Source organism: Leucoraja erinacea, chromosome 19 (assembly GCF_028641065.1).
Source record: "Leucoraja erinacea ecotype New England chromosome 19, Leri_hhj_1, whole genome shotgun sequence".
Classification (NCBI taxonomy): Eukaryota; Metazoa; Chordata; class Chondrichthyes; order Rajiformes; family Rajidae; genus Leucoraja; species Leucoraja erinaceus.
The window spans coordinates 28072777-28089726 of record NC_073395.1 but is presented as its reverse complement, the minus strand read 5'-3'; the positions used below and the strand labels follow the sequence as shown (position 1 = coordinate 28089726).

General features: G+C 37.2%; 1 protein-coding gene across 5 annotated transcripts in view; it reads right to left on the bottom strand.

Moving 5' to 3' along the window:
* The window catches only part of cnot2 (CCR4-NOT transcription complex, subunit 2), a 127043-nt gene that overhangs the window by 14286 nt on the left and 95807 nt on the right, over positions 1-16950 (bottom strand). For 4 of the 5 annotated variants that reach the window (XR_008725056.1, XM_055650730.1, XM_055650731.1 and 1 more), the window contains 2 exons: positions 13305-13370; positions 8319-8443 (listed from right to left, as the gene is read on the bottom strand). Coding sequence is in view for 4 of the 5 variants with exons in the window: in XM_055650730.1 (XP_055506705.1) it covers positions 8319-8443; positions 13305-13370 (191 nt within the window). In the remaining variant the exon portion in view is untranslated. The remainder of the gene's footprint in view (positions 1-8318; positions 8444-13304; positions 13371-16950) is intronic. The other variant, XM_055650729.1, reaches the window with a different exon arrangement.

Here is a 16950-nt window from a genome sequence, read left to right as displayed (position 1 = left end):
CGGTAAAGAGTAGCTAATTAAGAAAAAGTACCACTCGGCAAAGAATCTTTCCCCTAGGAAGGGGAAAGTCTTCTGTATCGGATGGAGAGGTTTCCTGGTTGATAGCAGCGCGACGCAGGATTGAAATATTGTAATTTGCTTTTGGAACTGTCCAGATAACGAATGAAAAATTGCCGTTATTGTATTGTGTTTATCGTGTATTGTATTGCCTGTGATAGAATTTAGTAAATTTCAAGGGTACATATTTCTTTTTCAGATTTAAATTGTGTATAAATACTTTGTTGCTTGTCAGGTACATTTGAGAGTGTGTTAAGATTGTGAGTTGTTTCATTGTACTGATTGTGCATTGTTTAAGGATTCTGAGTGTAAAAGTGGGTTAAAGTGAATATATAAGAACTTGATTTGGTTGGGATCGTATTATCAATGGAGTCCGATTCGCGGTTGATCAATCGGGGGTTCATATCCTTCCGATCGATTGCTTCGGGGAGGGATTGTTCCGTTGACCGAGCACACCACGAGGAGGAATTAAAATAGTGTGTGATTTACTTGTGATAGTCAGCGAATGCTTGTAGTTTACATTGGAGTGTATTTCTGTTTACTTATAATATGTGGTATAGTTTCTTGCTTGGGTATTGCTTGGTTTGCATTTATTTGTCTATGTTAAATTGAAGTATTTTGAGTGGGAGAGATTGCTGCTAAAAAGTATATTTGAATATTAAGCACCTTAGTCTGGGAGACTGAGGATTCTTCCGGAGCTGTTTACAGGTTGGAAGTTGGATTGAATAGAACGATGGAACAGAGTGATTGAATAGAATGATTGAACAGCGCGATTGAATAGCGATTGAATAGTAGATTGGAAAGATTGACTGTGTGATTGTGTGAGAAAGGTGCGAGATTGCTAGCGCTTCGGAGCCTTTGGCCATTGTTCTGGAGCGATCTTGGTAGCCTCGGAGATTGAAAGGGAGGAGTGAATTATTGAAAAGGTGTGAGTGACTCAGATGTTTGTCTTTATTGTTTCTATTGTGCAAAGACATGGGGAATAGCTGGAGAAGGATATGACTACCACTTCCAGAAGTCCATTACAATTAAAATGTAATGAATTCCCTCAGAAAGCTGAGAGGTTATGAGATTTTTCAGGAAGTTAAATAAAGGGTTAGCAAGCGAATTATGGCCGATGGGTGACCTGAAGACAGTAAAGGGGATAAGGTACATAGAGAAAATTATCTGGCAGTGTAGAAATAGCGAACATGAACTTATACAATTAAGAGAACGTATTATACGGAGAGGAAACTGAACAAAGAAGTTGTTAGGCTGTCAAATTGGAGAAAGGCAACCTCAAGGCTTGGGATAGAGCTGGAGGAAGTGGGAGCTGGTCCTTCTATGGGTATTTCCAAGGAGAAAGAGAAAGATATTAAAGAACAACAGCAGGAGCAGCGAAAGAGCGAAGACACTTAAAGGGGAGTTGGCCCCGGTAACTCTTAAACAGGAATTGGCCTGGACGACAATCAAATTCAAGAGCGCGGTGGTTAGCGTGGACTTGAAGTGGAGGAAGCCTAGTATTTAAAAAGATGGGCAAGCTTTTTGGGTAAAGATTCACAGCCTTCCTTTCAGTCCTCTCACGTTTCTAGTCCTAAAGTACCTTGTGCAGCTTGTGAGCTGGGCATTCGGGTGGCGTCAACGGCATCTTTGACTCCACCCACTAAATTCAAACCCATAGCGGATACGTTAGAAAGGGATTCTCTGGCCCCGATTGCTTCACTGACAATGGATAGCTTAATGATTCAGTGGAGCTAGGAGGAAGGTTCCTTGTAAGCCGGTGCCTGAACCAACCAAACAGGTAGCAGGAGAAGTTAAAGAATCACTTACAAAATATAGGGATCCCTTTAGCAAAGAAAGCAGTGCTTCTGAAGGTGAGTCAATAGCGGGCCACATGACAGCCGAACCTGATATCGCCTGTATCATGAAAGCAGAACGGATTATCCGTAGGCAATTCCCTGTTAGAAAAGTGCCTACTCCTACTTTTGATTTGGTTAGTGCAGTGGGCGCAGACCATCCATCCCTGGGCTACAGACTCCAGCCCGGTTCGACAACGGCCATGAATAAAAACCCAGACAAGAAAGATTTACTTGCTTCATTTGGGAGTATTTGAAACTCAACCTGTATGGACATTGCCCTGACTCTCGAAGCTTATGGGAAGCAGTGCAATGATTAATCACCCCTAAGGAATATGCTAAATTTTTGGTAATTTTGGGGTGCCCTACATATGAAGCCTTAGTGAGTGGGGTAACAGAAGAGGGTGCCAAAGAAAAGGCTGTTTTTACTGCCCTTACAAATTCCTTCCAGGGACCAGTGGAATTGATACAAAAATTGGAAATTAAATCAAGAGAAGAGGAAGAGTCTGAGGTTTGGATCACAGCAGATTATCTTCAGGACATGCCTGCTCGGGAGCCTGTTTCCCCCTCAGTTCCACTGGAGAACGGTTAGACCAGATCAGTGTTATGTCCGTGGAGAGCGGGGCATATGGAGTAAAGCCTGCCCCATGAGAGAACAAAGAAGAGGAAGGGGTCGAAGGAGAGGGTCACGAGGTCCAAGAAGTATGTGGATCCCAGGGGCTATAGGGATACTTGGGGCCCTGTAGATCAAAGGAGAGGTCGCTGGCCTGAGGATCAGGGGGCAAGAAACCAAACACCTTTCTCACAATCAAATCCATTTCTGTAATCCTGATCTGCCAGCCAGTCCAGAGTACGGACGGAGTAACCTGACCCGTCTCGGAACCCATAAATAAAATCTGAGGGAATAGAGCATATCCTGCTCATAACACTGAGATGGTCCTAGGGGAGATAATAAAAATAACTAGCCAAATTAAAGAACGAGAAAAACCCTTACAAATACCTGGAAGGAAGTTATAAAGAAGAGGTAGCAATTCCAAGAAACTGCCTTAATTGTATCGTATTGGGATCAAGAAAAGCCCACCGATAGAAAGGAGCATAAAAAATAATAAAGAAACTAAGAAAAGAGACAAAATGGTTGGTTTCAAAAGAAAAAGAATTCAAAGGAACTCAGATTGGCACTAAGGAAGGAAGAGAAGGAATCTATTGCGCAGGAGGTGTAAGAGTGAGGAATAGGAGCAATTGTAAACTTGTTTAATAACCTGTTGTTGAGTTGTTGTGCCTTCAGGACAGTGTTGCCTATAACACACCATTATCTGGGGAGTGAGGTAAAACAGCATGTGAACCCTCAAGAATGGGCTGAAGACACAGCTCAGGTAGGATGTGTAACCATCATTTCCATCCAAGTAGCTCCCCAGAGACAGAGATAGACACAGAGGGAGAAAAGGTGATACTGTCCTTTCCCTTTAACGTTTACAATCTGGGAAAGGCCAAAAGACAAGAAAGGCTGCGCCTCATAGTGGTATTCCTACTCCTGCAAATTTACCATCAAGTGGAAAAAGAAGATCAATATACCTTACACGTACCCTAGTGCCCAACCTTACCAACATAACATAATATTTGACACCAGTGAAAAAGGAAGAACGACATCGCAGGAACTTGAAGAAGTATAGACAGCCTCTAGAGACCATTGAGGCAAGCTCCAACTTAAACAAACTATATATGGAAACCTGGGAATGAACACTCCTCTGTGGTTCGGGGACACCTACTTGCACCTAAATTCTAGCTACTAGGAATAAATTGACCAGTTCTAAATTAGATCCCTCAAACTGTATAGTAATGTATTGGAAGGACTTGAAAAATTGGTGCTTGAAAATTGCTTATGGGATATGGCTTAAAAGTATTTGGAATTTGATTATTAACCTGGTATCTTTTATTGTCTGACCCCCAGCCAGAGATGGGACAAGATTGTTTAGGGAAGGACAGAACTTGGCAGATGTCCAGTATTGTAGAACATGAACGAATATCCAGGGAACGTGAGATATAGCATAAGAATAATAAGGAATGAGGAAGTGCAAATGACAAAGCTCCCCTTCAAGAAGTCAATGCTAACCACCTGGGAAGAATAGTTGCATTGGGTTTGAAGAAGTACCAGGGGAGTGGTTACTTGTTGTCAGAGTCGATGTATTTGACCGGTGGATCGAAATTTGTCCAACCTTTCATAATAAAGCGACTACTATTATCAAGGAGTAAAGAAAATTGTCCCTAGATTCGGGATCCTTATTTGGCTTGATTTAAATAATGGTCCACAACACATTGAAATAAATTGAAAATTATATAAACAGCTGGAAATTCCACAGCAATTGAATTGAATTGTGCTTATCGACCACAAGCTGTGGATTGAAAAGGGGTAAGCCAGACCCTAAAACTCAAAATAGTAAATTAAAGGCTGAGACAGAATTTGGCTGAATTGAAACATTCCTCATGGTTATTTTAAGTAAGAGCCGCGCCTGTTGGGAAATCGGGACTGAACCCAGCTGAAATTCATATGAGGAACCTTCATTAAGAGTACATTGGAAATAAAGCATTTTTCACCGCGTGACTGCGGAGATAACTGACTATATTCTAGCTCTGATCATAGTGTGGGAAGGACTGTATCATAGAGTAGGAGCAGTGTACAGAGAGAGGCCTTCTGATGAAAGCGGATGAAAGGAATGTATGGGTATATCTCCACCACTGTAAGAGTATCAGTGGAAGTATGGACTGCTAACTTACTTTATCCCAGGTTCTTCTAGGAACTCTATATTCTACTATGGATCAAGCACAGATGAATTAGCAACATGGATGGAGAGAATTTGCGCCCACGAAAACTCGGGATGCTTGATGAGATTCAGGGAAGATACATCAGCATCTTGTTAATATGTTTGACAGAATGTAACAGTCACCAGTATAACAACTAGTTATCATAGATGATGGTTATCATATGATAAAAGGGAGGAATGTAAATCCTGGCCAAAATGGAGCAGGAATAGAACCAAAATTTAGCAGAGGATTCATGCATTGCAAGGCCATTTTGGTCAAGTCTGTGTTTCTGTGTATCAAAGCCACAAGCTGCTGACTGGTACCAGGAAGTCTAGGTACCAGATCAACATTGCAGATAAGAAATGTATAAACTCTTCCATTGTCAGTATGAATGAGATTCTTGCAGAGGACCTCCAAAGTATTGTAAATGCATGAGTTGATTGCTTGGATTGCTGCAAATAATGTAAATAATGTTGCATGACTGTTACCCTGCTGTTTGTTGATTGGCCAAAGTGTTAAGCCCTGGCACGATTGTTTTGAGTTCCAGGGTAAATGTTGCATTATTCTGTTAGTTTGCTTCCTTTCAGAAGCTTCTCCAAGAAACAATGTATGGGAGACTCTGTAATTGGTTTTGGGAACTGTCAATAATGTATTGATGTGATTAATATATTTGATTAGACTGTAAAGAGACCACCCCTATGTAGTTCGCCTCAAGGTTCGTGGACCTATAAAAGGTGGCTCCATTTTAGATCGGTGTCGATCTTCTGGAGGAACGCTTGGGACTTGATGAACTGGATTTGATAAAGGACCTCGAGGTCAATGAGCCATTTGGAGGCAGTGACCATAACATGGTCAGGTTTAATCTACAATTGGAGAGGAAGAAGAGTAGATCGGAGGTGTCAGTGTTGCAGTTGAATAAAGGGGACTATGGGGCCATGAGGGAGGAGCAGGCCAAAGTGGAAAGATACACTAGCAGGGATGAAAGTGGAACAAAAATGGCAGGAATAATACAGAAGATGCAGGATCAGTTCATTCCTAGGAGGAAGAAAGATTCCAAGGGGAGAAAGGGACGACCATGGCTGACAAGGGACAGTATAAAAATTAACGCGAAGAAGTACAACGTAGCAAAGATGAGCGGGAAGCAAGACGATTGGGTAATGTTTAAAGAACAACAGAAGATAACCAAAAAGACAATACGGGAAGAAAAGATGAGGTACAAAGGTAAGCTAGCCAAGAATATAAAGCAGGATAGTAAAAGCTTCTTTAGGTATGTGAAGAGGAAAAAATTAGTTAAGCCCAAAGTTGGACCCTTGAAGGTGAATTTATTATGGGGAACAAGGTGAAGGTGAAAAAGGTGAATTTATTATGGGGAACAAGGAAATGGCAGATGAGTTGAACAGGTACTTTGGATCTGTCTTCACTAAGGAGGACACAAACAATCTTCCTGATATAGTAGTGGCCAGAGGATCAGGGGTGACGGAGGAACTGAAGGAAATCCACATTAGGCAGAAAATGGTGTTGGATAGACTGATGGGTCTGAAGGCTGATAAATCCCCAGGGCAGGATGGTCTGCATCCCAGGGTGCTTAAGGAAGTGGCTCTAGAAATTGTGGATACATTGGTGATAATTGTTCAATGTTCTATAGACTCCGGATCAGTTCCTGTGGATTGGAGGGTAGCTAATGTTATCCCACTTTTTAAGGAAGGCAGGAGCGAGACAGTGTATTATAGACCAGTTAGCCTGACATCGGTGGTGGGGAAGATGCTGGAGTCAATTATAAAAGATGAGATAGCCGAACATTTGGATAGCAGTAACAGGATTGGTCCGAGTCAGCATGGATTTACAAAGGGGAAATCATGCTTGACTAATCTTCTAGAATTTTTTGAAGATGTAACTAGGAAAATGGACAATGGAGAGCCAGTGGATGTAGTGTACCTGGACTTTCAGAAAGCATTTGATAAGGTCCCACATAGGAGATTAGTGGGCAAAATTAGGGCACATGGTAGTGGGGGTAGAGTGCTGACATGGATAGAGAAGTGGTTGGCAGACAGGAAACAAAGAGTAGGGATTAACGGGTCCCTTTCAGAATGGCAGGCAGTGACTAGTGGGGTACTGCAAGGCTCGGTGCTGGGACCGCAGCTATTTACAATATACATCAATGATTTGGATGAAGGGATTCAAAGTAACATTAGCAAATTTGCAGATGACACACAGCTGGGTGGCATTGTGAACTGTGAGGAGGATGCTATGAGAATGCAGGGTGACTTGGACAGGTTGGGGGAGTGGGCAGATGCATGGCTGATTAAGTTTAATGCAGATATTGGACATTGGATAATGCGAGTTTATCCACTTTGGTAGCAAAAACAGGAAGGCAAATTACTATGTAAATGGCGTCAAGTTGGGAAAAGGGGAAGTACAATTGGATCTGGGGGTCCTTGTACATCAGTCTATGAAAGTAAGCATGCAGGTACAACAGGCAGTGAAGAAAGCGAACGGCATGTTGGCCTTTATAACAAGAGGAATCGAATATAGGAGCAAAGAGGTCATTCTGCAGTTTTACAGAGCCCAAATGAGACAGCACCTGGAGTATTGAGTGCAGTTTTGGTCCCCTAATTTGAGGAAGGACATTCTTGCTATTGAGGGAGTGCAGCGTAGGTTTACAAGGTTAATTCCAGGGATGGCGGGACTGTCATATGCTGAGAGAATGGAGCAGCTGGGCTTTTACACTCTGGAATTTAGAAGGATGAGAGGGAATCTCATTAAAACATATAAGATTGTTAAGGGTTTGGACATGCTGGAGGCAGGAAACATGTTCCCGATGTTGGTGGACTCCAGAACCAGGGGCCACAGTTTAAGAATAAGGAGTAAGCCATTTAGAATGGAGACGAGGAAACACTTTTTCTCACAGGGAGTGGTGAGCCTGTGGAATTCTCTGCCCCAGAGGGTGGAGGTGACAGGTTCTCTGGATGCTTTCAAGAGAGAGCTAGATAGGGCTCATAAAAATAGCGGTCAGGGGATATGGGGAGAAGGCAGGAACGGGGTACTGATTGGGGATGATCACATTGAATGGTGGTGCTGGCTTGAAGGGCCGAATGGCCCACTCCTGCACCTATTGTCTATTGACCTTTTGGAGTGTGTCTGCTTGCACGAGGCTGAAGGGCTTGGCCAGGCAGAGACAAGGATCGAACCCGCGGTGGTTTAGGTATCGTATAGGGGAATTTGCTATTCAATCTAAAAATAAAGTTTAGTTGTTCCAGTGCTTGACTCAAGAGTTTTTTATTGAACTAGACTAGAGGGTTAAGCTTGAGAAGAGCGTATTTACAAAGACGCTATGGTGGGTTGCTATAGTTTACCTTGTAGATAGCACATTCAATGGCCACTGTGCCAAATCTAAAGAGAGTAGATATTAGATGGTAGATGGATTGTGGGTCCTACTCCTGTGTCTAATTTACATGTTCTTGTAGGAATGTGTATTTTTTGCAATTTAACTTATTTCTATGCCATGTAATGTTATTGTTAGTTGGTTTCTTTATAGCTTTGAACTCAAATGTTATTATAACATTATTAAATGCTTCACTTTAAAAATTCTGAACAGATTAATAATACATTTTTTTGATAAAGACTTACAGATTTACTGTCATCATTACTTGAAGTTGGATCTTTATAGTTTGAACCAGGAAGTGCGGGAAAATCTTCATTATGGATTGAGAAGTCTTGGGACTGTTCATTTGCTGGTTTTGTCACCATCCCAACTACACCACGCAAACAAAGCCATGTTAGCTTAAACATTTATAATGGAACAGTTGCAGTATATAATGAATGTTTTTAATTTCCTATCATTAAATGCAATTAATTATTATCACTGTACTGATCATGTTTATATAGTTCACAGTTTCTCTAAAAAGTGTTCCCTGTCCAAATCCCTACAAATCCCCCAAAGATTTCAGTGCAAATAATCCCCTTGAACAAGGGACTTTTTGATAGTCGATGCAACTTACCCAGCTGCTAAAGTGGTTCCAAAAATATCAGTGCAAAAACCCACACTCTGCCTGAGGCACTTTTTAAAGTTCACTCCATGTCAAAAGAAAATAGGCAATCACCAAAAGACTGCAAGAAACTGGAATTTTTGGGCCCCATAAAAAAGTCTGATCATTTATATTTGAATACATGATCATGTTATCAACAACAACTACTCACAATTTTAACAATAAATGGCAATCAGAATTTGTTAATAAAAAGGAACCAATTATAGCACAAAGACCATAACTACAACTTTACTCTATCAGAACCAATCCTGAATTAAAGCAACTCAATTTGCCCTCCAATGAATATCAATAATTCATTTTAAAATTTGAAATCACAGTACTCCAAACCCTGCTCTATTGTTATAAAACCACCCACAACCTGGAATATGGTTTCAAAATGACACCATATGAATTATTTCAGACAAATTCCACACATCCAGTACATGGCAACCAGTGCCTTGGAAGATCCATTGGTAATTAAAGGTTGGAAGTAATGCATACTAGACAGATATCATACTTACATACATGTCTAAATGTGGAATGATACTGAAAAGTTAAAAATAATCATAGTTGCCAGCTCTTTTTTATCTATAATTAAATTCTCAATTACTTCACTTAACAACCATTGAATTATGGGGCTCTGAATAAACATTGTTGCATCCTTTCTGCCTACTATGAAGTTTTCATAAAATAGCTAGTAGTAGATTTAGTAATACTAGAGCTTTGCCAATAACCTAAATAAAGACATGAAAAGAAAATATGGTGTACTATATAGTCCCATTCATATTTCTGCCAACCAAAAAGAATGCACCTATAGTTCTCTTTAGTCAAAGGACTCTCTTTGCAACCCTATTCTGATTGTATCCAGTCAAAATCTCCCTCATAAAAGCTTCCCGCTTGCGTCAAAAACATAATTGAGGCTGCTGCCAAGTAGGATACAATTTAACAAACGATTCCCTAATTTATCAGTGCAGCTAAACCTATTAATGTCCATCGTCATTTACTATCTTTTTATTCGGTTGACTTAACTAGTTTATGACATACTAAATTTGCCTTCAGATTATTTGTATCTAAAAACCAACTCATTGTATATGTGTGTATATATATATATATATATATATAAACACTATTCGTCTTTACTGGGCTTTTACAGAAAAAGACAGACATATGAAAAGCTTTAACATATGATTGAAATTTACAAATCTGATTTTTCAGTCATGAAGAATTTGGTAGACTACAAAATCCACAGCTATCAACAACACATGCAGGAACTGAAATTTAAGGTGTTGAACATAATATACCATATCTGATTTTTTTCCAGAAAATATTTTTAGATGTGTTTTTATAAAAACTATTTTTGAAAATGCAGTGGATTTTACTGAATGGACGCAAGTAGAGTTCAAAAATATTTCATTTAATTTCACACGCTATGAGGTAACTGGAATGCAATTCCTGATGTAATGGGGAAAAATATGTGCATTTACAAATGCTTTCAAAAAAGATAAAAAGAGCATCCTAATATTAATGAGAGTGGTGTTACATTATAAAGAATGTGATTTGTATGACTGCTAAACATTAGTCACGAAAGCAAAATATTCCAAGTTAAATTAAAACAGAAAAGGTCTGAAAAAGACACAATATCTTCAGAGGGAAGAAAGAAACAGTCATCTAGAGTTGACAATTTGTCATCTGCATCTGAAGAAATGTCATCAATGTGAAATGTCAACATTATTTCTCCATAAATGCTTCCAAGCCTACTGATAATTTCTATTATTTTCTGTTTTTATTTAAATATGATCCTCAAACAACTCAAATCCTTCGGCATAAATTAATTTATATTATCCAAACAAAATTGTAATAGTGCCAAAAAAATATTAGTGCATTTCCTGGTAGGAGACAATTCACTATAGCACAGGAACTGAAAAATCTTAGCTCTGTAATCCTTTCCAACAAATACATAGTTTGAATACTGTTCAAAATATCTACCTAACTCACACCACTAAAAGAATTAGGAATGCAATACATTTTTACATGTGCTTAATTAATTGTTCAATTTATTTTTGAGGGGAAAATAAATTAATTTTAGACTGCAACTTATTAAGTTGTTAGTCAGTAATATAGTGCCAGGACTTCCAGAACATCCCTGGAATATTTGGAATGTTTTTTTCAAATCTACCAGCGAGTACAAATTGTGAACAGCATACGTTGTCAAACCTCGAAACTATCTTCACTGACAAATGAAATAGTACTGATTTCATATTTAATACATTGCTGGATTAACATTCGTTTTCAGAGTACAGATAAAACATCCAGTCTAAGAATGTGCTAATTAAATCCTGATTTTGAAATCCTCTTCAACATAGGAGACACAAACAAACTTACAATGAAAATACTTATTCATCTGTCCTGTGACTATTAGTAATAGTTTTAGACGAGGTGGAGATGTTCTGGGAACGGAATGCAATGTTTTTAATATTGCATTGACCGGCCATAAAATTTACCAAAAGATGCAAGAATGGAATTAATACACAAAATGGCTTATGCATAATGAGATGTGCATAAGCACACATTGATGCCATAAGCTGCACTTCTTAGTTTAACGTGTGTTATTAAGAAAATGATGCTTTAAATATTTATGAAATGAATACATCAGGGTCAAGTGGATAATCATTCTGGGCGCTCAAGCCAAAAATATTTCTTGAGGAAATATAACAGTACCTTTCCAAATAAGCCAGCTTTGTTAGCAAAATTATATCATTTGTAAAGCATAATTTGTTAGTATAAGTAAACCAAGATCTGATGAATTAATGATTGACTGGGTTTCCATACTTTTGCTATTTCTGACAATGTGCTGCTCTATTATCTCTTGGAAATTTTGAGTACATAACACAGTATGCTGCCATATAGATTGTATTATTGACGGCTATTTAACTACCATTAAAAATTTCACTCATCCAAAAAGAATAAGATGCTGATGCAAGCATGACAAGAAAATAATTTCTGCCAACCAAAAAATACAACTAAACACAGTAGTATTGTAGCCTAAATTAGTGCACGAATGAAACGTGACTATCGTTGGGGGAAAAACACATGTAGGCAAGCTAAGCTATAACCAGTTTTTAAAAGTTTAAATGAATAAGTATATGTGCTTGGAATTTAATTTTAAAAAATGATAAAGTTACTTAAATTATATTATGGAGTATGTAATTTGATTTGAATGAAAACACCTATTTTCTTATTATACAGTAGGCAGTGGTTTATAAAAAGTACAAATCCAAAAATAAATTAGCTGAATTATAATAAGTCAATATAGACGGGTTTCTGTTTTATGTTTCACTGTACCATGTTTCCTAAATAAATATCACATGTTAAAGTGAAGCAAACAACAAGGGTAGCTCATGCTGGGGAACCCCATAATTAGAAGATTCCCCTCTAAGTTATGTACCATCCATCCTCAATTACTACCGAGTCTAAATCGTGAAAATCCTTCTACAAAAACAATCAGAGTATCATCACTAGAAGGCTCCTATGGTTCAATAAACTGGATTGACACTACTTCCTAAAGTGCAATTAGGAATGGGCTAGGCATTTGTCTTGCCAGCACTGTGATATTCCAAAAATGAATTAAAAACATCCAATAGCAAAGTCATTGATTTCATTACCCAATCTCATCTTCCCCATTGTTTTTTTCCCTCATTCCTCTTTCCAAGTACAATTGCTCACATCTATAGCATTCTAGTTGACACATCCTTTATCAACAACAGGCACATGTGAGAGATGTGAGAGCAAGCACACTATGTATCAAGATTTTTTCTCCCAATCCACGTGGTATTTTGAGAATGTCACCCAAAGTATAAATGAAAGCCTAAATCAATGATACATGTTAGTAATTCCAATAAACAAAACACATTTGAAAGCAATTCAGCAAGCTCAAATTAGTAAACTGTGTTCCAGCCACAGTAAGTTAAAAATATCACAATTACACTTAAAGAAAAATGTTCCATGAAAGGAAGAATATAGAGCTTATATTCCCTTTTAATGCTCTAAATTTGGTACAATTTAAAGTTAATGCCATTGGAGTAACACCAAAATACAACATGGTAGAAACAGCCATATTGAATTTTAACAGTTAGATCAGGCTAGAAAAGCAACTGCTCCTATGTTGCAGATTTTACATCAACTTAATCTAAAATCATGTCTGAAATTTACAGCAACCGTTTGTGATGCAATAGATATGAGGTAACACCTTTAACATACAACCAAATGCAAATGATGGATGCAAATGATTAATTATAAACAGTGTAAAATGTTAGCTTAACCATTCCCATAAATAGCCATCTGCTGTAGAACAGAAATACTAAGTTCTGTACACTAAGTTCTCTCAAATTTCCAATTGTTTGGTCTAATGCAGTTACTTCAAGAAGCTGCTGCAGTAATCTATCAATTCACGGATGCTTTTGTTTTCTGTCAAATCTGTATTACAACATGGTAAAAATACTTCATTTTTGAATGTTCTTTAACTAAAATCACATACCTCAAGACAATTTTTAAATGAATGTTGGTGTTGTTTGAGAATGAAGGTCCCTACCTGATTTCTGAAGACGGGACACACGGACAGCTCCCAGCATGCCCATTTTCGAAAGGAACCCAGTGTCTGATGAGAGGAAGTCACTTATGAAGTTTGTTTAAAATCTAATAGCTTTTAAAAAAACTTACTGAGGTGATAAGTCCTAAACGTATGCACGCAAGCTCTTCAGTACATTTGTTTTCAAAAAGAATCGAGGGCCAGATAAAATAAAGTTCCATTTTCTAAGCTGAATGAAAATGTAACAGTTTATTGAGGTGGTAAAATTAATGTTTAGCATTTATACAGTTGGTGTATTATGACAATGGTTTCCAACAGATTCACTGTCCAATAAGGTGTGTTAATTTGAGGTGATTCAAGTGTTTAGATTCAAAGGGCATTTATAATGATTTCTGGCTAACACATATTCAAGATTTTTGAAAGCACAAATTGGAGGAATTTTCTAAGTGAAAAGCTTGTGTTTAAATAAATTGACAAACTGAGGTGCAACAAATGACAAGGTGCAGAAACATTTTGAGCAATTGTATACGAGTAATTTACATGAAATGCTGAGTACAACAGATATTCAAAGGCAAATCAATTACAAATGGTAAAATGTACATAAGATTTAAAGGATTAATTAATGTGCAATACACTGATATCTAAACACATTAACTTGGCATGTTAATTCTCCACAGATGTTGCCTGACCTGATGAATCTTTTGAGAATTTTCAATTTTTTAATTTCAAATTCCCACACTTGCAATTTTCTTGTTAATGTATTCAGGTATACAAAAACATTTTCAAACATAGTGAATTTTTAGATTAAATTTGAATAAGTGTGGGGCTCACACAAAAAACAGTTCTAACACAATTGATGCATTTCTTTACTGCACTCCAGACATTAATACAAGTTCATCTTCAAATGTTAATATTAAAATTGGTTAGCCTCTAAACTCATTCTGGTGAGAATTGTTACGATATTTCAGTTACATATTTTCAATATTCCATTACTATAATTTCTCAATTCCCCATTATGACTATTCTCCCACTGTTTTACAGATTTTGAGAAATTTAGGAAATTCTAATTTTAATGGTAAGAATAGTTTTAAAATAAAAACTCATATTCTTTAACTCAATTGAAAACACTTTAGTAACAAAGTGTTTTTGTTAAGTAAGAAGATTAAAAGCAATTGGAATCAGCACATTTCTTTCAAGTTTTATGTGATCTTGTTCGTGCTGTACATTCATTTTAACATATTCTACATTTATTTGCCCACTGTTTTTGGAGCTTAAGTATAATCCTTGCATTCCATTTACAAAACATTTCAAGTGAGCACAATATTGAGCTGCTCTACCTGAAACCTTAATTCTGTTTTTCTCCCCAGAGATGCTACTGGCCCTGCTGAGTATTTTCACCTGTTTGTGATTTTATATTGGGAAGGAGTGTTAACTCAGGGAACAAATGCCAGATATGCTAATGCATAAAAAAGTTAATCATATCTTTAATGTACTAGGCCTCAATTGCCAGAAATCCTAGCCTTTTTGCACAATTGGATCAATCAATATCGAGGTGGGAGGGCACAGGAGTATCGTAAGGAAGAAAATGACACAAATTTGGAGTGGAAAACTTGAAATAAAATCAGAATGGCCAAAAACTGGGAAGAATAATAGATAACATTGTGTTAAAACATACTAAAATGTCAGTATGAAATACAATAAAGTTGTGCCTCAATCTGGGTATTCTGATAAAAGATAATTGACATATGTGATCCCGTTAAAAGACTTCAGCCACGTTTCTCATATTTTTTCTATCTACTCTTGTACAGTTAACACTTGGTAAGATCACATTATGACCACAGAGACCATATCTTCAAATACATTTTCATAAAAGTATGTGAAAATGAAACTTATCACCCGATTTGGGATTTCATCTCTTGAAACTTTATGTTCTGCTTGTGTGTGTAATTACATAAATATTCAATTATGGCAGCATATGAGGAAGGAAGTCATCTTATACAAAATGAAAAAGTAAAACAAAACATTTTCACTGCAAAACTATACATTGTCTGGTGCTAATTTTAAAAGATAAAATTGTTTTCATTAAAATTGGGAGACTTTCTCACATGTAGACACCCTTTGTTAATATTTTGCAAAAGGACAACTAGGATTATGCTTGTCACATTGAACATCACATATCTGGAGTACATTCTGATCAAACATCTTACTTTCAAAGCAAGTAGCACAGAAATAGAATTGCTTGGAAAATTGGTAGAAATATCTCAGCAAGTTGAAACTGGTGGAGAGGGGCAAAAGGGGGTGGAAAATACAACATTGTTATCAATTGGGTGCACAGAGGCAACTAGTTGTGACTGCTAATGCTTGAAGATCCTCAAGTGATGTTCAAAATATATATCCTCTCCATTGTGGTGCTGTTGCACTGCACTCAGTTTTTTACAATGACAGGAATTCACTCACACAAAAGGGTAGCATAAACCGTCAGCTCTCTCTGCAGATAGGCTTAAATAGTTGAAAGTTTTAAGACTGAGATTGGTTGATGTTTGTTAGATTAGTATAGGTACAAATTATTTAAGGTACAAATTGAATGCCTTAATTATTCTGCACAATTTATCTAATAGCAAAAGATAGGTGCAACTTATTGTTTTTAATGAAGAGAAATTCAAACATAAATTTCAAAGTTGGAATCATAAAAGGCCAGTCTGCAGCTTCAAATGCTTTAATGAACATAGGCACAATGGGCATTATTACAATAAACTTGAAAAAATGTAAATAAGAAAAATAAAAAAATGTTTTTGCAAGAAATCTGACAAAAGGTTTTGATGTACATAAACATGAAGGTATGGAGTACACTTGTTCAAATAAAGTGGAAGAAAATAGACAACATATTTAACCATTATAAAAGTTTATAAAGTTTAGGATTCCATTACCATATAAACAAGCAAATATGAAAGGAAAAAAAGTCTACAGCATTATATAATTGGAACATTATATTTTTGATTTGTGTCCCAAGATCCAATGTCTTGAAAGTATTATTTCCACAGGAAGACAGTCAGCAACTCAAATAAATGAAAAGTAATTTTCAAGTTACATCAGCCAGTCATACATCGCATTTGAATGCGTGCAGCAACAGGCACCTCGTTGCTGGATCACATTATAAGTTGATATACAACCGGCTGTTGACGTACATTGATCAACACACCTAAATTAAATAAAATTCTAGAAAATAAAATATCAATATTTTAACTATGTAGAGAACACAAATGAATTGAAAAAACAACAAAGGAAAGGAAAACACATTAATATAGGGTACATCAAAGAATGAACTAGAATTGGTTAAAGGGCTCAAATCCTTTGGACCCATTTCATTGATTATTGCCCCAGTAATTGCCCCACGTTCATAAGAGCCTTGCACACATTAATACTAACATACATTATTTAAATACTATTCCACACTTCTTAAAGCTACTGTAAGTTTGAATGGGTCTCCTACAGGTGCTGACAGACATTCTGTAATTTTAACCTGTGAGGACATTGAAAATTAGCAAATGGAGATGGTGATCTCCACTCTTCCAATAATATAATGGCATTCAAGCAGAGAAGGTATGTGGGAGAAGTCTCCTCTATTCAGGAATGTAAGAGGCCTTCATAT